We start from the raw sequence: 23,815 nt of genomic DNA on the forward strand, positions 1-23,815 counted from the left end.
CGCCCCCCACCCCCACGCCGCGGCCCCGCTCCCCCACACCGCGGCCCGCACCCTGCACGTCAGGACTCCCCTCCTAGCCGGTGCACCGCCCCCGGCCCTTCATCTCCCGGCCCCGCACCCTCCACACCGTCCCGCTCACCTCCGCGCGCTCTGCTCCCCTCTTCGCGCCGTCCCGCCCTCCGCGGCCCCGCCCTCCGCGGCTGCCTCTTCCAATGAGCGCCGGGCGGCGGAGCCGCCTACACCAATGCGAGACAAGGCATCTGACACATCACTGGTGAACTGACCAACCCGAAGTCCCAACCTCTCCGAGAGGGGCGGAGAGTGTCCCGGCCGGCCCTCACCTCCGATTGGTGAGAGGCCGCAGAGGTGGCCTCCCTCGGATTGGTCAGAGCGGCGATGGGGCGGGTCCCGGGCCCCGATTGGTCTGCGCTCCTGGCTGCGCTCCGCGATTGGGCGCCGGCTCTGTCTGCGGGCGCGGGCGGGGCGCGGGCGGGGCGCGGGCGACCCTGGCGGGTGAGGGGCCAGAGCGGCGGCTCGGGTGGCGGCGTCATGTCCTCGGAGGTGGCCGCGCGCCGAGACGCCAAGAAGCTGGTGCGCTCCCCGAGCGGCCTGCGCATGGTGCCCGAGCACCGCGCCTACGGCAGTCCCTTCGGCCTAGAGGAGCCGCAGTGGGTCCCGGACAAGGAGGTACGGCGCCGCGCCCCGGCCCGCGCGCCCCCTCGGGGCCCCCGTGTGCCCCGCAGACCCACCCCTCGGGGCGCCCTTGCGCCCCCCAGATCCACCCCTTGGGGGTCCCCGTGCGCCCCCGGACCCGCCCCTCGGAGTCCCCGCGCGCCCCCCGCCCCGCCCCTCGGGCTCCCCATTCGTCCCTCCCCGTACCCGCGCACCTCTCGGGACCCCCTGGGCGGCCCTCCACCGTCCCCGTTCATTGGGGTACTTGTGCGCCCCAGTGGGACCGCCTCGACCCCGCCAGCGCCCCTCGGGTCCCCCGTGCGTCTGGAGAGGCCGTCTTGTCCCCGTCCCACTCCCCGTGACCCCTTCCCCGTGACCCGGCGCACCCTCTTCCCCGGCCACCGTTGTCCTTCGCTCCCCGCGCTTCCCCGACTCGCTCCGTCCGCACTGACCCGGCACCCTCACCCCCAGAGCCCCTCCTGCCCCGCGGTCCTCCGGGGGAGTCCTGGGGGGCTCTGGCGCCCCAGTTGTGCCTCGCCTTCCCCGGGCTTCCAGTCCCGCAAGTTCTTCCCCCACAGACACTCCCACATTCTGTTTCTGCCCCTCCCGCACAGCCGCCCCTCCCGTCCTTTCCTGGCCCTGCCCGCCGGCTGCTGTGAGGTCGTACATGACCCCACAGTCTGGGCTGAGCTGCTGGAGCAGAGCCCGAGACACGGCCCGGGCGGCAGGATCAGGCCCCGTGGTGTGGGCTCCACCGTGCTCCCCTAGGGAGGCGGAGCTGGCGGGTGTGAGCGGGAGTGTGCCAGCTGGACAGTGAGGGCAGGGCGGTCCTGGGGTGAAGCTGCGCCTCCAGGGCAGAGGCTAGAGGGGCAGGCGAGGGGTGGGGGCCCTGTGCTGTCACCCACTGCTGGAGGAGGCGCCCCCTTGGAAGGCCCTTAGTACCCGCAGAGGAGTCTGCACCCCACAAACAGTGCTTTCGTACCAGCGTCCTGCCTCTTCCCGGGAAGACTGGCGCCCGTGCGTGTCATTTTATTTCAGAGCAAATCAGATGTCACATCTGAAGAGATCACGCACAGGTGTGTTTGAAAAGGCTGTCAGTGACAGGTCTTCTCCCAGGTGCTTCCCTCTCCCTGGGAGAGCCACCAGGCAGTGCGGGTTCTAGGGAGGACTGAAGCCGCCGGTGGTCTTAGTGCGGAGACAGAGGCGGGGGAGGCCTGGGCTGGGGCGCGAGCCGCGTTGGGCGGGTCCCCTGCAGCCTGTGTCCGCACCTGCGTTGCCGCCACCCTCCGTGAAGTGGAAAGAACCCAGAGGCGCTTCTTTCCCCAAGGCCCCGAGGCCACGGTGGAGTCTTGTCCTGTCCTCCTGCTTTTTTACTCCTGGTGCCCGTTCTCCATGCGCTCCCAGAACCAACGTCCTTGCCTCCTGGGTCAGTGCTGCTGGAAGATAATTTAAAAACCAGTTAATATCATGACTCCCATACAGATACAAAGTATACAAGTGGTGGGAAAGATCTGGTGTAGTCAGTCAGGGAGGGAAGCAGGCAGCCCTTCTAACCGGTTCACAGGAGTCAGGAAAGCATACATTGGTCCGGAGCATGCTGAAGTGAAAGTACCAGCGGGGGCCCACTGGTTTCCTCCACCTTGAGGCGGGGGGGATGTTTCTGTCCTCCACGCAGATCACAGTCTGCATGTCTGCAGGGAAGTGAGGACCAAATGCGCCGGGTCCCCTAGAGTCGAAACCCACGTTTCCCTACTGCCTCCAGAGGAGCCTGTTTAGGCACTTTTTTCTAACTGTTGCCGCACGATATTTGAACACCCCCGTGGCACGACCTGGCTGCGTGCCCCGCGTATGTGTGTGACGGTTTTCCTCCGAGGCACCGTTTCCCCTACACGTCACAGTGTCTTGGTGATTCGGACTAGGTTCTTAGCTTAGTGTGTCTCTTCTCTTTTATGAGACTCTACAAAGATGGGGTTAGGGCCCCCCGCTCCAGTGTGACCTCATGTTAACTGAACCGATAGCGTCTGCAAAGACCCTGCGGTGGGCACAGTGTCATCCAGAACACTGCTCTGGGCCCGTTTGGTGTTCGGGAAGATAATCGGGGGCAGAGAGGTGGTTCAAGCTTGGAGAAATGTGTTCATTTGTGGTAGTTTGGAATGGGCGGAGGAGAACTTAGGTAAAACATGGCAGCTGGAGATGGTCCTGTCTGGCAGCAGGCTCCTTCGTGTTGGGCTCCAGCTGTGTCTTCAGCAGAGTCAGAGTCCAGTCCCTTCGTCATTTGCTGAGTACTTGCTTGGGGCCAGGCCCTGTGCCAGGTTCTCAGCTTGGCCCACGGGGGACGTCGCTTACAGTGTCCAGCATTTTAGGGGTGTGCGTGCAGGGTGCATGCAGGTGCATCTGTGGGGAGCTGGTCCATTGTTCAGCTCCTCAAAGGCATTCACGCAGAGGCGTAACTGGGAATCGCTCTCTGGAGAGGCCCTGCTTCTCTGGGAGTGGGCCGTCGGGCATGCGTGGGACCTGGTACTCGAGTGTGAGGACAGGTGCTTGGGGCGTGCAGAGGCTGCTGTGTGTGATGTTGGGTCTCTGCCACCAGAGCACCCGCCTGCCAGGAGGCGCGGCCGTGGGCTGCCTGGGCCTGCAGCCAAATCTTGTCTTGTACTTAAAACCCAGGCAGCTTTGGCATTTTCCTTCCCACGCATGGCACCAAGTATAACCAGTGACTTTGGCAGTTCTTGCTGTCCCTGGAGGCTCGAACGCTCTGTGGTGTTGACAGATCCGGACTGAGGTGAGGAGAGCTTTTATTCGAAAGGATTGTTGCAAGGGGTCGGGGGGCTGCTGTGCAGTAAGAGAACACTCGAAGCCCTGGTGGCACAGTGGTTAAGCGGTCAGCTGCTAACCAAAAGGTTGGCAGTTTGAATCCACCAGCTGCTCCTTGGAAACCCTATGGGGCAGTTCTGCTCTGTCCTATAGGGTCACGGCTTCAAGCATGAGATCTGCCAGTGCCTCGGGGTCAGCAGAAAAGGACAGCGAGCAAGGCTGGGAGAGAAGCGGGATGGACAGGTGAAGGGGCGTGTTCAGACATGGTTTACCCTAGGAAGGGTCCAAGTTCAGGGGCCCGAGGGAAGGACAGAAGCTGAACTAAAGTTTGTGTGCGTTTTGTCCCTATGGATCAGTAGGGCAGAGAATGGGCGTTTTTCACTGGCCTTGTCAGAGGCGAACCAGGGGCGTCCACATGTCTAAGTCCTGGGAACGGGGTTCTGTGTAGTCAGCAGGTTCCTGGGACTCGAGGGTGGAGGCACTGCTGACCTTTGCCTTTTCCAGCGAGGATCTCAGGGTGCAGGGCACGGGATGAAGTCCTGTATCGTGAGGGGCCCAGAGCTGACAGCGCCCACGGGTGCCAGCACACCTTTACGGGGACACTGCCCATCCCAGGGAGAGAGTTTTCCCAGAATTCCTTTGGCTGTCTGAGAGTTTTTTTTCTGATGTCAAGAAAAATTGTGGAAGACTTTGAAATGACAAAAAAGAAAAAGAAAAGGAAAGAGAGAAGAAAAAAAGGGTTAATGAGTGTCCTGTAAGGAGCCCTGGTGGAGCAGTGGTTGAGGGCTGGGCTGTGAACTGGAAGGTTGGCAGTTTGAACCCACCAGCCGCTCCACGGGAGCAAGATGCGGCAGTCTGCTTCTGTAAAGCTTTACAGCCTTGGAAACCCTATGGGGTGGTTCTCCTCTGTCATATGGGGTCCTTGTGAGTTGGGATGGCCTCGACGGCAGCGGGTCATGTGTCCTGTGGAATGCGGCGTCTCTCATACCTTCCCTGTTATCTGAGCACCTGTAGTCGTTGGCATAGTTCACATCTGGGAGCCATTTCCCAGCTCTGAAGGTGGTGAAAACTGTTAGTCACGCAGATGGCTCTGGTCCAGAGAGATGCAGGTGAGTTACATCTTCTGGAGGTACAGCTGGTCTCCCCTCCCTCGCCCCCTTTCACATGCAGCACCCCTGTGAAAGAAGCCAGGTTGGCATCTGTTAACAGATTCATCCCCTCATTCCCGCGGCCTGTATGGATGTCTGCTCTCTGGATCCCCCTGGAGCTGGGTTTTCACGTCCTGCTGGTTTCCTCATTCTTTAATGAGTTCAAGAAAATCCTTGACACCTGTTCAGGTTATATTTGTAGGAGTTACGGTTTTAGTAAAGTGCACAAATACATACATTTTACCTTTTTGTTTAGGATTTATCTGTAGGAGTCTAAGGAGATCCCCGTCGGGGTGTTGCTACTACGTAGGGCTGAGAGGACAGTGGGAGGGTCTGACTGTCCGTCACTTCAGCCGACCAAGGGAGGGGGAGGCATGTGTCTGCAAATTGCTTTTTAGAGGAACTCGTTTGTTTCTTAAAAAGTCTGTTCAGACTCTCCGTCTCTGTTTACATTTTCAGACGACGCTAACTTTGAGGAGCTGCAGCCCCTCTGGGTTTCCTGATCCCCTTGGGGTGCGGGGCAGGTGCTTCTTCAGTGTTGCGCAGTCGGCCTGGCCAGGGTAAATTGGGGTGCTGAAGCGCTGGGCCCTGCCCTCAGCCTGGGACGAGGGCGGATCCGGGGCCTGATGCGACCTGCTTGCCCGTGCCCCTTCCTGGTGCCCTCCTGAGCTGCTCACACGCACCTCACATCTAGGAAGCTGGCTCAGCTGAACTAGAGCCCGCGCCCCCGGGTGAACAAGCCACAGGGCCCAGCGCGGGCTCCGATCTTGCTGCTGGCAACTAGGGAACGCGGGGCCCGAGCAGACATCTGACTCTCCCCTCCCCGCGATCCTGCGCCTGCCGGGTGTCCTGGGCACAGCTCCTCAGCTGCCCCACCGCCGGGCCTGGACGGTGATGCAGGAGGAATCCCGGGGCAGCGAGTGCAGTGCCAAGAGGCCAGGGTGGGAGAACTTGGGGGTGCCCGCTCCTGCCCGTGCCTGGTGGGCAGTGGCGGGGGTGGGTTGTGGCTGCCTGGCAAAACTTGCAGCGGGTGGGCAGCGTTCGGGCCGTCGCCGAATCACCTGACTCTCTCAGTCCCTGTCTGCCTGCCTCTGCCTCTCTTTCTCTCTCGCTCTGAGTTTCTGTCCCTCCCTCTCTCTCTCTCTCTCAGTGTCCCTGTCTCTCTCCCTGTCTGTCATGCCCCTAGGCCTCAGCCTAGTTGTCCTCACGTGGCTGCCTCGGCTCTATCTTTTTTTTTTTTATAGTGATGCAGATAAATGTTTATTGATGATTATCAGCTTTTAGCTGTAAGACATTATAACAAGATATTTTATTAAAAGTATTTTTATTTATTTGTCTATTTTTTAAATTGTACTTCAGGTGAAGGCTTACAGCACAAATAGTTTCTCATGAAACAGTAGTACACATGTAGGACAATGGTTAACAGCCCACAACATATCAACCCTCTAACTTCTCAACCTTTTTTTTTGGTGAAAATGCACATAGCCAAAGATACACCATTTCAAAAATTTCTACATGCACAGTTCAGTGACATTGACTACGCTCTTCCAATTGTGCTGTTATTCTCCCTTAAGATGAAGGCTTACAGAAAAAAATACTTTCTCATTTAACAGTTACTACAAATGTTGCCCTATAACAATGGTTAACAGTCTCACAACACATCAACAATATCCTTACTCAACCTTGGGTTCCCTATCACCAGCTTCCTTGTCCGCTTCTGCCTTCTGGCCCTTGTCACTGGACTCCTGTACCTCGTTAGTCTCATTTGGTTTTACGGGGCTGTCCACTCCCAGGCTGAACAGTGAACCTCGGAGATAACTTCACCACTGAGCTAAAAGGGTGTCTGGGGGCCATATTCTCGGGGTTTCTCCAGTCTCCTTTAGGCCAGTAAATCTGGTCTTTTTTTTGTGAGTTTGAATTTTGTTCTACATCCTTCTCCAGCTCTGTCCAGAACCCTCTGTTGTGATCCTGGTCAGAACAGTCAGTGGTGGTAGCTGGGCACCATCTAGCTGTACTGGACTCAGTCCGGTGGGGGCCTTGGTAGCTGTGGTCCATTAGTCCTTCGGACTAATCTTTTCCTCGTATCCTGTTCTCTTCATTCTCCCTTGCTCCCGAAGGGATGAGATCAGTGGAGTATCTTAGATGGCTGCTCACAGGCTTTTAAGACCCCAGACACTACTCACCAAGGTGAATGTAGAGCATTGTCTTTATAAGCTGTGTCATGCCAAGTGAGCTAGATGTTCCCCGAGCCTCGGCTTTATCTTGTTGAGGCAGCCTTTGTAGCCACTTCTCCCTGGTGGCCTTGCTGTTGGGGAGCCAGCCCAGCCTCCTGGGGTGACCGAGTGGCTCTGATAGGCAGCACGGCATGCCCTCTGCTCCATACGGTAGAAATACACGACTCACGTTTGGTATTTTCTGTTCACCTCCCAAAACAGCCATTTCACCATCAGAAAGCTGCCAGTCCGATTAACATCTGGCAGGGTTCCAGCCCCGGTGCCTCCTGCTCGTTCTTCTGGCTCCTCTCCGTGGGGCCTGTTTACTGGTTATTTGGCTTTATTTTACTCTCGTATCTTCACCTGTTGTTTCATTTCCTTTTCTCTCTTCATATGAAATTGCTCTGTTGATAACTAAAAGTTTAATTTCCTCTAATATAACCAACAGGAAATTACCTTGTTTAAAAATCTGTCAATTTTTCTGAATAACCTCATTGGTTTTCAGAGTAATAAACAACTTTCAGATTACTTACATTTTTAAGGAACAAATTTAAAATTCTAGAGGTGGACTTATGTTTAGAAATTGGTCTTTCGACTTGCCCGCATACACACTCTTGGTGACGGTTAATGTTGTGTGTTAACTTGACTGGGGCGTGATTCTCTGTGGTTTGGCAGTTCCATAAGGATGTGATCAACTCTGTGATGAGATCTGCTGTGAGCAGCCAGTCAGCTGAAGGGGCGTTTCCTTGGGGGTGTGGCCTGCCTCCAGTGTGTAAATGGATGTTCCAGCAAGGCTCTGGCTCTGGATCCTGCATCTGGCTCCTCATCATCTGACCTCCGGTTCTTGGGACTTGAGCTAGCAGCTTACTGCTGATCTTGGATTCCTCAGGCTGCACAGCCTGTGGGCCAGCAGCCTGCCATCTGACCTGCCCATCTTAGAGTCGTCAGCCCCTGCAGCTACATGAGTCAGCAGAAGCCTCCAGCCTGAATCCTGACCCACAGACTTGGGACTTGCAGCTTGTAAAACTGCGTGAGCTGTTTCTCTGAGATAAATCTCTTTTTCTCTGTGTATTGTTGTTGTTGTCGTTGTCGTTAGGTGCCCTGGAGTCGGTTCTGATTCCTAGCGACCCTACGACCCTACGTACAACAGAACAAAACCCTGCCCGGTCCTGCACCACACCCACAATCGCTGTGCTTGAGTGCATTGTGGCAGCCACTGTGTCAGTCCGTCTCACTGAGGGTCTTCCTCTTTTTCACTGACCCTGTACTTTACCAAGCATGATGTCCTTCTCCAGGGACTGGTCCCTCCTGATAACATGTCCAAAGTAGGTATGACACAGTCTCGCCATCCTTGTTTCCAAGGAGCACGCTGGTTGCACTTCTTCTAAGACAGATTTGTTCATTTTCTTGGCAGTCTATGGTGTATTCAGTATTCTCCGCCAACACCACGATTCAAAGGCATCAATTCTTCTTCGGTCTTCCTTATTCACTGTCTAGCTTTCGCAAGCATATAATGCAATTGAAAATACCATGGCTTAGGTCAGGTGCACCTTAGTCTTCAAGGTGACATCTTTGCTTTTCAACACTTTAAAGAGGTCTTTTGCAGCAGATTTGCCCAATGCAGTGCATCTTTTGACTTCTTGACTGCTGCTTCCATGGGTGTTGATTGTGGATCCAAATAAAATGAAATCCTTGGTAACCTCAATCTTTTCTCCTTTTATCACAATGTTGCTTATTGGTCCAGTTGTGAGGAGTTTTGTTTTATTTATGTTGAGGTGTAATCTGTACTGAAGGCTGTGGTCTTTGATCTTCATCAGTAAGTGCTTCAAGTCCTCTTCACTTTCAGCAAGCAAGGTTGTGTCATCTGCATAATGCAGGTTGTTAATGAGTGTTCCTCCAATCCTGATGCTGCGTTCTTCTTCATATAGTCCAGCTTCCCGAATTATTTGCTCAGCATACAGATTGAATTGGTATGGTGAAAGGATACAACCCTGACGCACACCTTTCCTGACTTTAAACCATGCAGTATCCCCTTGTTCTGTCCAAACAACTGCCTCTTGATCTGTGTACAGGTTCCTCATGAGCACAATTAAATGTTCTGGAATTCCTGTTCTTTGCAATGTTATCCATAATTTGTGAAGATCCACACAGTCGAATGCCTTTCCATAGTCAATAAAACACAGGTAAACATCTTTTTGGTATTCTCTGCTTTCAGCCAAGATCCATCTGACATCAGCAGTGATATCCCTGGTTCCACGTCCTCTTCTGAGTCCGGCCTGAATTTCTGGCCATTCCCTGTCGATACATCGCTGCGGCGGCTTTTGAATGACCTTCAGCAAAATTTCACTTGCGTGTGATAGTAATGATATTGTTTGATAATTTCTGCATTTGGTTGGATCACCTTTCTTGGGAATAGGCATAAATATGGATCTCTTCCAGTTGGTTGGCCAGGTAGCTGTCTTCTAAATTTCTTGGCATAGATGAGTAAGTGCTTTCAGCGCTGCATCCTTTTGTTGAAACATCTCAATTGATATTCCGTCGATTCCCGGAGCCTTGTTTCTCACCAGTGCCTTCAGTGCAGCTTGGACTTCTTTCTTCAGTATCATCGGTTCCTGATCATATGCTACCTCTTGAAATGGTTGAACGTTGACCAATTCTTTTTGGTATAATGACTTTGTGTATTCCTTCCATCTTCTTTTGATGCTTCCGGCGTCATTTAATATTATTCCCATAGAATCCTTCACTATTGCAACTTGAGGCTTGAGCTTTTTCTTCAGTTCTTTCAGGTTGAGAAATGCCCAGGTTGACTCTTTCTTTTGAGGAGGCAGCTCTCCCCTGGTTGTCTTTTGAGTGCCTTCCCACCTGGGGTGGGGCTCATCTTCTGGCACTATATCAGACAGTGTTTTGCTGCTATTCAGAAGGGTTTCACTGGGTAATTCTTTTCAGAAGTAGACTGCCAGGTCCTTCTTCCTAGTCTCTCTTAGTCTGGAAGCTCAGCTGAAACTTGACCACCATGGATGACCTTGCTGGTATCTGAACACCAGTGGTACAGCCTCCAGCATCACAGTAACACATAAGGCCCTACAGTATGACAAACTGACAGACAAGTGGGGGCCTCTGTGTATATACATGTATATATACACTTCACAGGTTTTGGTTCCCTGGAACACCCAGCTGTCTTAGTCATCTAGTACCGCTATAACAGAAATACCACAAGTGGATGACTTTAACAAGAGAAGTTTATTCTCTCACAGTCCAGTAGGCTAGAAGTCCGAATTCAGGGCGCCAACTCCAGGGGAAGGCTTTCTCTCTCTGCTCTGGAGAAAGGTCCTTGTGATGCATTAGTCTTCCCTTGGTCTGCGAGCACCTCAGCGTGGGAACCTCAGGTCCAAGGATGGGCTCTGCTCCTGGCTTTGCTTTCTTGGTGGTATGGGGTCCCCATGTCTCTCTGCTTGCTTCTCTCTTTTATATCTCAAAAGAGATTAACTGAAGACACTATCTAATCTTGTAGATCTCATCAATATAACTGCCACTAATCCATCTCATTACATCATAGTGATAGGATTTACAACACAGGGAAATCACATCAGATGACAGAATGGTAGACAATCATACAATACTGGGAATCATGACCCAGTCAAATTGACAGATGTTTCTGGGGGACACAATTCAATCCATGACACCAGCCTAAGACATTTGGTACCAAGAGTGGTTCTAGAGAAACAAAATTGTAAGGATGAGTTTTCTAAATTGGTTCTCAAGTCTAGTTAGTCTTAAAGATGTTGATGACTCTACTTCCAGTAGTAAAGAGGGCACTCTAATCCATGGTATGAGGTGGCAATAGAAATACATGAAATATCACCATCTGTAGATCAGGTATTGGTGAGAGGTGAGGCTCTGGGTGATTGCATATTTGATACCTTTCTACAGTTTTGTCAGAACGAGAAGTATGAGGAAGCTGGTTTGTTGCTCCTACTTTCCCTAGAGAAAGTGGTGGAAGAAAGAGGTGAGCTCAGGGCTTCAGTCACAGCTCAAGCGCCACATAAAAGACCTCAAGTTGCCACTTGTGCCCTGACAGATAGCCTCATTTCTTGTAGTAACAGAGCAGATATTGCCGAAAACCAAACCAAGAGCCTTGTCATAAGAGTGACTGAATTACAATGTCAGTTGAATTCGCAACCTTGAATGGTGTCTGAAGTTAAAATGAGGGCATCGATTAGGAAGAAACAGGATCCTGAAACTTGGAATGGGAACATATGGGCAGGTAATCAGGAAGCTGAGTCCCTAAATTCTGTTGAATCACTCCTGCCAACAGAACCAGCCCTCTCACTCCCATCTGAAGAGATTACTTTATCTTTGTCTGCTAAGCCACCCTCCCCAGTAAAACCATTAGCTCCTCCACCCCCATCAGATGAGATTAACCCAGCTGTGTCTGAAGAGCCTTTGTCTGAGATATCACCTGGTGCAGCATCTGAGTCCTTGCCTGGGACATCGCCTGAGGCAGATACCTTGCAAGACATTGCCGAGTGTTCTCAGAACGCATCTCACCACCCATTTTTGCTTCTAGTTCTATTATTAGACTTAAGTTCCAGTGAACTCCAAAAGGTGAAGTACAAAGTGTGACCCAGAGGTAGGTACGCTATGCTCCAACCGAACTGCTTGACTTTTCTAATGTGTACAAACAGAAACCTGGGGAATATATGTGGGAGTGGCTATTAAGGGTGTGGGATAATGGTGCAAGTAACATAAAATCTATCAGTCTGAGTTTACTGATATGGGCCCAGTAAGCACAGATTCTTCTTTCAGTGTTTCAGCTTGGGAGGTTAGGAAAGGATCTAATAGTTTATTTGGTTGGTTTGCTAAGGCATGGATTACTCGGCAGCCTACACTTAATCAAGTTGAAGTACCAGACCTGCCTTGGTATACTGTAGAAGAAGGTGTTCAAAGGCTTAGGGGAATTGGCATGCTAGAGGGGACTTATCAGGTTAGACCCACAGACTCACACATGGCATGCCCAGAGGACACACCTTTTACCACAACTGTGAGGAACAAATTTGTGATGGGAGCCCCAGCATCCTTGAAGACTCTTGTGATTGCTTTTTTATATAAGTCAGATTTGCCAGTGCAAAATGCCCTAACTGAATGTGGTTAAACCTTTGGCTGCTAACCAAAAGGTTGGCAGTTCAAATCCACCAGCCACTCCTTGGAAACCCATGAGTTGGAATTGACTCAATGGCAATGAGTTTTTTGAACTACAGTGGGGCTAATTGGACCCCATGGTGGTAGGGGCCAAGTGGTGGCACTCAACTGACAAAGACAAGGTAGACAGTAGAATCAAAGCAGTAATCAGAATAGTTTTACTCGTATGGACTTATGATTTTGGCTACTTAGTCATGGTGTCACTAAGAGTGAAATAAATGGGAAATCGACTAAGTATTTACTTAATCTGTAAAAGTGGAAGATTTCTAGGTCAAGTGAATGGCAGTCTAACTTGAATCGCCAGAATAGAGACTCACAGCCCCTCCTTCAATTCTCAGACTTGAGCCAATTTACAGACTCACAACCCCTTGAATGAAGGGGAGGCCAGGTCCCCTTGAGGAAGGACCCCACTACACAGCCAAAAGCTTATACTGTTTATCTTTCTCCCAGCCTTCCCCAAAGGGATCTACAGCCTTTTACGAGATTGACTGTTCATTAGGGAAAAGGAACTAATCAGACTTTTCAGGGATTACTGGATACTGGCTCTGAACTGACACTAATTTTGAATGGCAGCAAATGAAGTGTGGCAGTGGGCCCATACACATGGAATTCATTGGTTTTACCATGTTCCCCATTATCCTGAAGCAGCTAGCTTGATAGAATGATGGAATGACCTTCTAAAGACACAATTACGGTGCCAGCTAAGTGGCAATATCTTGCAGGGTTGGCAGTGTTCTCCAGGAGGCTGTGTATGCTCTAGTCCAGCGTCCTATAAATATGGTGCTGTTTCTCCCATAGCCAGGATTCATGGGTCTAGGAATCAAGGGGTGAAAATGGTAGTGGCACCACTCACTGTTACCCCTAGTGACCCACTTGCAAAATTTTTGCTTCCTGTTCCCATGACCCTATGTTCTGCGGGTCTGGAGGTCTTAGTTCCAAAGGAAGGAATCCTCTCATGTGGAGACACAACATAGATTCAATTGAACTGGAAGCTAAGAATGCCACCCGGCCACTTTGGATTCCTCGTGCCTCTGGATCAACAGACAAAGAAGGGAGTTACCATCTTGGCTAGTGTGATTGATCCTGATTACCAAGAGGAAATCTGATTGATATTACATAATGGAGGTAAAGAAGAGTATGTCTAGAATAGAGGAGATCCTTAGGGCATCTGTTAGTACTGCCATGCCCTGTGATTAAAGTCAATGGAAAACTATAGCAACCCAATTCTGACATGACTACTAATGGCCGAGACCCTTCAGGAATCAAGGTTCGGTTCACCCCACCAGGCAAAGAGCCACAACCAGCTAGGTGCTTGCTGAAGGTAAAGGGAATATGGAATGAGTGGTGGAAGAAGGTAGTTCTAAATACCAGTTATGACCATGTGACCAGTTGCAGAAACAAGAACTGTAATTGCTATGAGTATTTCTTCCTTGTATGTGTGCATCAAATATTTTTACTTTCTTATAAAATATAAGATGTAAGTGGGGCTAGTGCATTTTTGGTTGTACACATTAGTTGTATCATATTAGGCAAAAGTATGACTTTGTAATTGTCTTTAGAGATTTTGTATGGTTTAAGGAGATGTGTACAGCTGCCAAGTTGACAAGGGGTGGACTGTGATGGTTAAGGTTGTGTGTCAATTTGGCTGGGCCATGATTCTCAGTGGTTTGGCAGTTATGGTGTGGTTTGGCAGTTATGATGTAGTTTGCAAGTTATGTAATGATGTAATCAACACCATGATGAGATCTGCTGTGAGCAGCCAATCAGTTGAAGGGGAGTTTCTCTAGGGATGTGGCCTGCCTCCAGTACATAAATGGATGTTCCAGCAAGGCTCTCACTCTGGATTCTGCATCCAGCTCCTCATCATCTGATCTCTGGTTCTTGGGACTTGAGCTAGCAGCTTACCTGCTCATCTTGAATTCATCAGCCTCTACAGCCTGTGGGAAAGCAGCCTGCCATCTGACATGCCGATAGAAACCTCCAGCCTGACACCTGACCCACGGACTTGGGACTGGTGGGCTTTACAGCTGTGTGAGCCATTTCCTTGAGATAAATGTCTCTCTCTCTATGTATTATGTATATATTTGTATGTGTGTTTATATATGTGTGTGTATACATACACACACACATAATATATATATATTGGTTTACTGTTGTGCTTTAAGTGAAAGTTTACATTTCACGTTAGTCTCTCATACAAAAATTTATACACACATTGTTACATGACCCTAGCTGCTCTCCCTATACTGTGACAGCACGCTCCTCCTTTCCAATCCGGATTTCCCATGTCCATTCAACCAGCAACTGACCCTCTCTGCCTTCTCATCTTGCCTCTGGACAGGAGCTGCCCATTTAGTCTCATGTACCTACTTGAGCACACTCTTCATGAGTTATCATTTTATGTCCCATAGTCTAGTCTAATCTTTGTCTGAAGAGTTGGCCTCAGGAATGGTTTTAGTTTTGGGCCAACAGAGAGTCCGGGGGCCACGTCTTCCGGAGTCCCTCCAGTCTCAGTCAAACCATTAAGTCTGGTCTTTTTACTAGAATTTGAGTTCTGTGCCCTACTTTTCTCCTGCTCCTTCAGGGGCTCTCTGTTGTGTTCCCTGTCAAGGTGGTCACTGTGGTAGCCAGGCACCATCTAGTTCTTCTGGTCTTAGGTTGATAAAGTCTGATTTTGTGGCCCTTTCTGTGTCTTGGGCTAATACTTTCCTTGTGTCTGTGGTGTTCTTCATTCTCCTTTACTCTTGGTGGGCTGGGACCAACTGATGCATTTTAGATGGCTGCTCACTAGCTTTTAAGATCCCAGACACCACTCACCAAAGGGATGCAGAACATTTTCTTTAAAAAACTTTCTTATGCCAATTGACGTAAATGTCCCAAGACCCCTGCCCCTACTACTCTGTCCCTCGAAGTGTTTGATTGTATTCAGGAAACTTCTTAGCTTTGATTTAGTCCAGTTGTGCTGACTTCCCCTGTAGTGTGTGCTGTCCTTCCCTTCACCTAAGGTAGTTCTTGTCTACTTTATAGTTAGTGAATACCGCTTTCCCTCCCTCACCCTCATAACCGTCGAAGAATGTTTTCTTGTGTAGTTAAACCTTTCCTTGAGTTCTTATAATAGTGGTCTTATACAATTTTTGTCCTTCTGTCACTGATTAAATTTACTTGGCATAATGACCTCCAGCTTCCTCCATGTTATGTTTCACGGATTCATCGTTGTTCTTTATTGTTGCGTAGTATTCCATTATGTGGATATACCATAATTTGTTTATCCATTTGTCCGTTGATGGGCACCTAGGTTGTTTCCATCTTTCTGCTATCGTGAACAGTGCTGCAATGAACATGGGCGTGCATACGTCTATTCATGTGATGGCCCTTAATTCTCTAGGATTTATTCCAAGGATCAGGATTGCTGGATTGTATGGTACTTCTATTTCTAGCTTTTTAAGGAAGCACCAAATTGATTTTCAAAGTGGTTGTACCATTTTAGAGTCCTACCAACAGCACACACACATAATATATGCCTCACTGGTTTTGCTTCTCTAGAGAACCTAGCCTAACACACCCTAACAGTAAACGTGGAAGGAGTTCTGTTTGCTTTCTTGAGGACGCTCTGTGCACCATTTCTGCCTGTCACGTCATGTGACTGTGGGCAGGACAGTCACAGAGAATGCTTAGAGGCAGTGTTCATGAAGGGCCTGGTTATGTGGGCATCTCCCTGCCTGCCTCCAGCCTCACCACGAAGGCAGTTCTCAGGGGTTCTGTGGTTGCACAGTCTAAGGGCCAAGTGGGAGCACCACGCAGAGCAGGGACCTGGGGGCATTGTGCAAAGGCCCCAAGTTGATAACACACAGAATGTTCCAGAACTGAGAGAGCTGCGTGAGGGTAATGCAGGGGCGGGAACGAGCACATGCAGTGCAGTGAACGCCAACCCAGACCAGAGCCTACAGATGGTTACAGAAGACTGGAGTGGGTGGGGTCTGGTCTCCAAGCCCCGAAAGCAGCTTGAACGCAAAGAGGAAGCCAGATTATGTCAGTCATGGGACCTCAAAAGCATAGATGCCCACAGGCCCAGTGCGGGCAGTAACCCCACTCAGGGTGTCCACACTGAGACCCCCTGCAGCCGGGCGATCCCAGGATCCTAGGATATCTGTGGATCTGGAACCTCTGGACTTGTTTTGTGCCAGCTGGGAACAGGGCATTTGGTACTACCACCTGTGTGTGGGCAGGACTCCCCTGGGCCCCGGTGCTGGGGCAGGCACGGGCTGGTGGGGGAGGACGTGGCAGTGGGCCGTATGAGGAGAGTCCCCTAGGGGTCTGTCCTTGGGTGCTGGGGGACGTCCCAGCGGAGGGCAGAGCAGGGAGAGCTGGTGTGCTGGGAGGGCAGTAAGCAGAGCCGTGGGGCCCTGTGGACTTCTAGGGCCCCTGTTGGGAACCTGCGGTCAGCGTGAGGTGGTCAGTAGGGTGACAGACAGACCTTGTTGGTGAGGCTCTGCTCTGTGCATCCCCGCTCCCTCAGACCCATCAGCCCGTATTCCAGAAGATTCCGATGGTGATTCTGCATCCCTTACCTGGTCTTGCTGCCCGAGACAGACTGATGCGCCTGTACTGTTGATGGTGCAGTGACCACGTTGTCATCTCGTGAGTCAGGCCCCTCGCTGCCTACCTGTCTTAGTCATCCAGTGCTGCTGTAACAGAAACACTACAGTGGGTGGCTTTAACAAACAGAAATTTATTTTCTCACAGTTGAGGAGGCTAGAAGTCTGAATTCAGGATGCTGGCTCTAGGGGAAGGCGTTCTCTCTCTGTCGCCTCTGGAGGAAGGTCCTTATCTCTCTGAGCTTCTGCTCCTGGCTATCTGCGTATGGCTTGTCATCTCTCTTCCCCCATCATTCCTCTGCTAGCTTGTTTCGTCTCTCTTATATCTCAAAAGAGACTGACTCCAGACATGCCCTGCACTAGTCCTGCCTCATTCACATAACAAATGGGATTATAACCACAAGCATAGAGGGTAGGATTTACAACACATGTTTTTGGGGGTCATAATTCATAACACCACCAGTCATTGTACTGGGGGTTGAAGAGTTCGTTTGTGCTCAGGAGTGGGCCTCCCTCTGCAGGACACCGCTGACAGCCTGTCCTTGTGTTGACCGGAGTAGGAACGTGGCCGCTTCACTCCTGTCTCCAGTGCTGAAAATGTGCTGCTGATCTTGCTCCCTTCTTCCTCCCCGGTGGGTCCAGAGGACAAGCTCAGTCGGGGAACATTCTCATCTTTGTCTCCTTTGGGGATTGCTGTGCCTGGACCTGGCTGAGACTGGTCCCCAGGTGGTCACCAAAAGGCGAAGAAAGCAGACAGGCTCCTCTTCAGTCACACCGTCGCTCGTTCTGTCCACTTGTGCTGATGGTGGGGCCCAAGGTCAGAAAGGGCTGAGGAGGCAAAATGCGGCCCGTTGCAGGGATCAGGCCCCCGGCCTCCGCTGCTCATGGACAACTTGGGGTGCCTGCTGTGCTCTTCCACCCCATCCTGCAAGGGCCAGTGACGCTGAGCCAGCCTCGGAGCAGGGGCTGCAAGGGCCAGTGACCCCACCCCCACCATGGGCAGGACCTGGTGACTCCCCTTGTGGGTGGGGCCCGGTGACGCCCCCCGCCCCCGCTCGTGAGCGGGGCCAGGCCCCCATCTGTCAGGCGCTGAGCCTGCCCTGTGTCCACACCGGAAGTCCACGCGTCTGGAGGAGGAGGCCGCCTCCCTGCCTTCCCAGCGCCTCAGCCGTGGGGCCGGGTGACGCTCCGCGTTAACCGTCTGCCGTCCTCTCTCCTAGTGTCCGAGGTGCATGCAGTGCGACACCAAGTTTGACTTCATCACCAGGAAGGTGAGACGAGGCCACAGACTGGACGGGTGGCCGGGGGAGCAGGGGGCCCCCATGTAATGTCCTTCCTTTGGGGGCATGGGTGTTGTTCCTATGGGGAGCGTGGGTGCTGTATGACTGGTTTTACATTTTCATCAGTACCCTGGGTGGGGTGTGCGTGTGTCCGTGTGTGGCTGGGCATGCAGGGCGTGCCGGCACACGTTTGTGTGCGTGGGCGGGCGCGTGTCCGCGTCTGAGGGGTGGGCGGGCGCGTGTCCGTGTCTGAGGGGCGGCCGGGTGGGCGGGCCCGTGTCCGCGTCAGCTGGGCGGGCGCGGGTCGGTGTCTGACCGCGGACGCCCGCTCTCACGCCTCGCCCGCCCACAGCACCACTGCCGCCGATGCGGGAAGTGCTTCTGCGACAGGTGCTGCAGCCAGAAGGTGCCGCTGCCGCGCATGTGCTTCGTGGACCCCGTGCGGCAGTGCGCCGAGTGCGCCCTGGTGTCGCAGAGGGAGGCCGAATTCTACGACAAGCAGCTCAAAGTGCTCGTGAGCGGTAAGCCGGGCCCGTGTCCCGTGTCCGCGGTGACTGCCCTGGACATTCTCTCCTCTGCCACCACTGCTCCTGACCCACGAGAAGGTGCTCCAGGGGCTCCTCTCCTGCAGCGGCGACTCCGCTGGCCCGGCTTGAGCCCTCTGAGTTTGTACCGGGCAGTGTGGTTTCAGAAACCACTGACCAAGTGGCACAACAAGCCATCTTCTGGTTCTGGAGGGCGACTTGTCCCGAGACTAAGGGATTCCCCGGAGCTCCTGAGGAGGACACAGCCCCCTCCCCGACACTGGCCTTCCACGGTGGCGCTGTCCTCCAGCTCCTGTCTGTTCTCCTGCCCCTGCCTGGTTCCTCCTTGCCCTAGCAGGGCCACTCCTGGGCGCTCTGGCGGGTGCAGGTTCTGTGGTACTTCCTACGTTTGTCGCCCGGTCATGGGGGTCATATACCCAGCTCAGCATGTGGGAGGAGGGGCTCCTGCTGAGATCTGCGCCTTTTCTCTGATGAGCCCCCTGCACCCCACCTCTGAAGAATGCAGGCGAGTCCCTGGGAGCATCTGAAAGCAGAACACCCTGGGAGGCAGGGCTTCTTGTTCTCCTCTGAACCCCTGAAGCCATCGCTGCCTTTGCTTCAGTGGAAGTGGTCCTTGGGCAGACACTGGTGCTGTTCCTCTAGGTGTTGGTTTTATCCTCTTTGTATGTGTAGCTCCACTGGGAATCTAGCCCCAGGCAGCTTTCCTACTTGGCCAGGGAGAGGGCTGTGCCAGCTGGACTTAAGTCTCAAAGAGGCAAAATTGAATTTCTCCCATTTGTTTTTGTGTCCCAAGGTGCTACCTTCCTTGTGACTTTTGGAAAGTCAGAGACACCCGAAACGATGGTTTGCCGTCTTTCCAACAATCAGAGGTAAGAGCCAGAGTCCTCTTTGGCACCCAATGCTTTGTTACAAGTGGTAGAACCCAGTAACGCAGAGTAACGTGATCTGAAAATCCATTTTGTTTCTCATAGGTTCTTGGTTCTGGATGGAGACGGCCATTATGAAATTGAAATTACACGTATTTCCACCATGCGGATCCTGACGGAAGGACTCCCTCCTGGAGGTAACGCGTCGCCGGGCATGAGGGGCCTGTGCTCTGCAAAGGCCGTCTGTCACTCAGGCTGGTGTTTGGTAATCGGCTTTAGGAACCCACCTGTTGAATGTGGGTTCGGGATGTAAATACTGAGGGAAAACTTGCCCGTGTCTGATGACTTTCCCTTTGTAAATGCTCTCATAATATCGTTTGTTGACTGTTGGGTTTCACCAAGGTAAAGCTCCAGGTATTGTTGGAATGACCCAGATTTCCAAAAAGGTTAGCCGTGGTTGCTGATCAGGAACCAGTGTTTCTTACCGTCTCTCCCCTCCTGCGAGCGTCTGGGTGAACTGCACTCCTTTATACATCTCCTTGGCGAGCTTCTAGCGCACTTCAGCCCGTCTGGGTCCCCGCAGCAGCCTCTCCCCAGCGTGGGTTGCTCTGTCCTGCAAAGCGTCTGTACAGATCCCGTGATGCAATCTGTCTTGCTTTCCGTTTTCCAATGGACTCTTGATTGTTCCTTCTTTCTCTCCACTGCTGCCTACCTTCTTGATATAGAAAAAGACACGTACACTTATACCAGTCTCCTGGAGAGCCAGCCCGTCTCTGAAGGTCAGCGTCCTCTGTGGCTCTCCCAGCATGCTGTGGGCCCTTTTCCTATGCCTACCTTCTGTCCCGGGGGCCGTCTACGCCAAGGGGCTTGGACAAGCTCACATTCACTTGGGTGGATTTAAGAGAGTGGGTTGGTCCAGTATGTGGGTGGTGGTGTTAGCTGCCATTGAGTTGGAGCTTGACTCATGATGTCCCCATGCACAATGGTGATCGGCTGTTGTGATTCAAAGCATGAACAGTGATGTCCCGGCAGAAGAAAATGTATGTAGTTGCTCGGTTCTGCAGTCCCACGGGAAGCCCTGCCCAGTTTTCACGACTTTGTCGTTACCTGGGCCAGCGCTGTCCTGGGCTCTGGGGAGACAGAGGTGGGCGGAGACCGAGTCTCGGGGGCATTGGGGTGTGGAGGAGCAGGGCTGCAGCACCCCAGTACCCAAAACCTTCCTTCCCCCCAGGGCGCTCTGGCACTTTGTCTCAGCTGCCTGGATGAGTTCTGAAAGGGCAAGGCTGGTGCTTTCACCACGTCTGTCCCCAAGGGCCTGTACCCTAGTAGGCACAGGGATGTCACAAATGGCACCAAGCTGGTCACCTGGCAGGTGCAAGTTGAAGAGGCCTGGTGTGAGGCCAGAACTGCCTGTGGAAAGGGCAGGACCTGGAGGAGCTGGGGTCCACCTGTTGCCCCTCTTGCCTGCTGCCTCCTGGCACTTGCTCTGAGGGGAGGCTGCCCCCACCCCCGACACCCGCATAGAAGGCCAGTCTGGGCAGCGGGCTCCAAGCCCTCTGCAGATGCAGGCACCGCCCTGGGGTGCAGTGAAGGCCTAGCTGAAGTGCCCCCTCGTGGCGGTGTTGGGATACAGCACGCTCTGCTCTGCCACAAGGTTTTTAAACCCCAGCCCTGTCTGCCTGTGGGGGAGGGCAGGGACGATGGGAAGTCACTGGAGCTGAAGGCAGCAAGAGGAGCCTGCCCAGCACCCCTGGGCATCTAGACCACCAGGGTCAGCACGCTGTCAGGGGCTAGATAGTAAGTCTGTTTGACTTTGTGGCTGTTAACGTCTCTCTGACTGAGCGTGAAAGGAGCCATAGACAGTAAGGATACAGGTGGCTGTGGCTGTGTTCTAATAAAACTTTATTTACAAACAGTCAGTGTTTGTCAGCCCGTTCTCAGCGTAGATGGGAACGCCTGCCAGGAAGCAGTAAGGGACAAATCGATTGGCTCTGGGCTTTTAAAGCAAGACTGGCCCACAGAAGCCTAGGTCAGCAGCCTTCAGGAGCGGAGTTCTGCGCGTGGACAGTGCCTGCCTGTCCAGCCTCAGCTCTGATTCCGAGAGCTGTGTCTGATGGAGGCACCCTCCGAGAGGCAGGGTTTTCTTGCACCAGAAGGCCTGGTGTTGCTCAGAGTGGAGTTCTCAAGTCCCGGCAGGCAGAAGATGCAGCTGCAGGTCAGCGGGAGGCTGGCACCCGTTGTCTTCTCCGCACTGGGCGCTGCTCCCAGTGGCACGTGCTCAGGGCAGTGCTAGAACGAGGCCTGCAGTGCAGCGACATGTCTCCGCCCAGATGGTCTGTGTCCCACAGGGTAGTCGCCCCGTGATGAGGTCTCTGGTGTCACACCTCAGGAACCGGTCCAGGTGGCATGTCAGCCCTGGGGTGGGCGAGCAGGACACCCGGTGGTTCTTGGACACGTGCCCTTGCTTGCACAGTCTCCTCAGCTTGGACAGCTAAGCGAGCAACTCTGGGTGGCCTGTCACCCACCCTCGCTGGGTGTTCTGGGGGCCTCTGCACTGGCTGAGCCCTGCAGCCTTCCCAGTCCAGGTGCAGTCAGTCGGGTTGCTGGCAGGCCGAGGTCAGGGAGGGGCCTTGAACCCAGTTATGGCTGCAGTGCTGGAAGGGAGCCGCCCTTGTTCCGGGAGGGCGGAATCGCACGTGTGTGGAGGGGTGAGGTTCCGCAGTGATCTGGGGATGGGCCGGGCACTGAAGGCACCAGGCTGGCGGGGGGACCATCCCTGTTGTCAGAACTTGTGTTTCCAAGGGGGCCCCAGGGGCTCAGACCAGGAGGAGGGCTGGGCACCGCCCTGGGCAAGCGGGCAGGCGGGCCGGCCTCCAGGTGCCTTCCTACCTGTGTGTCCCTCCCAGGAGGCAGCATGCGGGCCTCTGGCATGCTCCTGCAATACACCGTTCCCGGCGCAGAGGGCGTGACCCAGCTGAAGCTGACGGCCGGGGAAGACGCAAACACTAGCAAGAGGCCGGCGGTAGCGTGGCTGGCAGCAATGCACAAGGTGATGCAGGGCCCGGGGGCGAGGGTCCACCCACTTCCCTGCGGCAGAGGCTGGTCCAGGCGCCAGCCTGCTTCCCTCGTGTTTATTTTTGGTTGCTCGCAGGCTGCCAAGCTCCTCTATGAATCACGGGACCAGTGACAGCCGACGGGGGCCCCGCTCCTGCGTGTGCGATGCACAAGGCCCGTCCTGCAGTGCTGGGGTGCATTCAAGTATTTGGAGAAGTGTTCACTTACCTAGTGCAATATGTACACAGTTGATTAATGCTTTCAAAGCTCACGTTTTAGGGTGTGTATTATCTTGCTGATACTTAACTGGGGGTGGGAGACTGAGCTACGCTACTGCTAAGCTACCTTTAGCGTACTCTGCACAGTGTTTTTACAAGTTCCCAAGTTTACTACAAGGTTCTGCCCACAGCGTTCACTAACCGCCACAGAAACCAGCTGGGTAGGGCACCTCAGGTTCCTGCGTGGTACTGGAGTTTGGTCCATCTTTAATGTGCCAGTTTACAGAGTCCGCCTTAGCCTGTTTTCTAGACTGTCCATCGTTTGGGCTGTGAGCAAACTTTTGATAATTCACTAAGGGAAAGGCGCCAGCTTTGTGTTTTGTACTTCTTACTCTTTCACCTTATTAAAATGACTGTACAGCAATTTATATATAAAGCTTATGATTAAACCTATTTTGAAAATACTCATCAACACTGCCTCATTGTGTGCAGGGAGATACACACATAACAAAGACTCCAGGCTGCTGGCAGTGTGGGAGCCGTTTATTGTGCAATGACATGATGGCGAGCAGACCAGGGGACAGTGGTCACACTCCTTGTTCCTCACCACACTGCAGGGCAGCGGCCACGGTGACCAACTACAGCGCTGCGTCAGGGACTACGTACATTTATACATAAATTACACACAAGACTCACACATGGAAAATAAAGCCTGTGGGCCTACACTTCAATGAGGAAAAACACCACCTCCAGCGCAGTTGTGGTACTGTGACTGTAAAGTCAAAAAATACTCTTGGCGTATAAAAGCTGTACGTACGAGGCCAGCGTGAGTGACGTGCTTTAGTGCGCCGTGCATCTAGGGTGCAGAGCCCTTCCCCCTGCCCAGCCCTCCGTCCTGTCCCCGCCACCCCGGCCCTGCCTCCGTGTGCCTTCAGAGCGGAGGTAAGCTCTGGGGCAGGAGGGTGCTGTGGGTAAGGGGAGGGAAGTGGCTATTGAGGTTCTGTGAATAAATTAACCGTCTCTTCCGCTTGTGGCTCTGTCTTTATAGCCCTCAGGCCACAGCACCGGGCAGCACCCAGCCTTCCTGTGAACCCGACTGACACCCCAAACCCGGACACAGTGGGGGCACTGGGGCCAGGGCGTCACCGCACACCTGCACTGGGCACAGTACTGAGCAGTGCCCGCCCAGGGCTCCTCTGTAACTGAAGGGA

General features: G+C 53.0%; 1 protein-coding gene across 1 annotated transcript; it reads left to right on the top strand.

Annotated features, from left to right (window-relative positions):
- Positions 1-549: 549 nt before the first annotated feature.
- On the top strand, positions 550-23,530 carry ZFYVE21 (zinc finger FYVE-type containing 21). The gene is made up of 7 exons (XM_004376751.2): positions 550-687; positions 17,862-17,912; positions 18,274-18,442; positions 19,260-19,335; positions 19,438-19,529; positions 22,239-22,381; positions 22,484-23,530. Exons 1-7 carry the CDS (start codon positions 550-552, stop codon positions 22,517-22,519), a joined length of 705 nt encoding a protein of 234 aa, XP_004376808.1. The 3' UTR covers positions 22,520-23,530.
- The last annotated feature ends 285 nt before the right edge of the window (positions 23,531-23,815 follow it).

The sequence above is a fragment of the Trichechus manatus genome, unplaced genomic scaffold (assembly GCF_000243295.1).
Source record: "Trichechus manatus latirostris isolate Lorelei unplaced genomic scaffold, TriManLat1.0 scaffold00045, whole genome shotgun sequence".
NCBI lineage: Eukaryota > Metazoa > Chordata > Mammalia > Sirenia > Trichechidae > Trichechus > Trichechus manatus.

Bases quoted from the DNA above. Each gene is read 5' to 3' on its own strand.
- ZFYVE21 (XM_004376751.2), top strand. From the start codon at position 550: ATGTCCTCGGAGGTGGCCGCGCGCCGAGACGCCAAGAAGCTGGTGCGC. The intron at 688-17,861 runs GTACGGCGCCGC...CCTCTCTCCTAG, and splicing joins AGTGGGTCCCGGACAAGGAG to TGTCCGAGGTGCATGCAGTG. The intron at 19,336-19,437 runs GTAAGAGCCAGA...TGTTTCTCATAG, and splicing joins CGTCTTTCCAACAATCAGAG to GTTCTTGGTTCTGGATGGAG.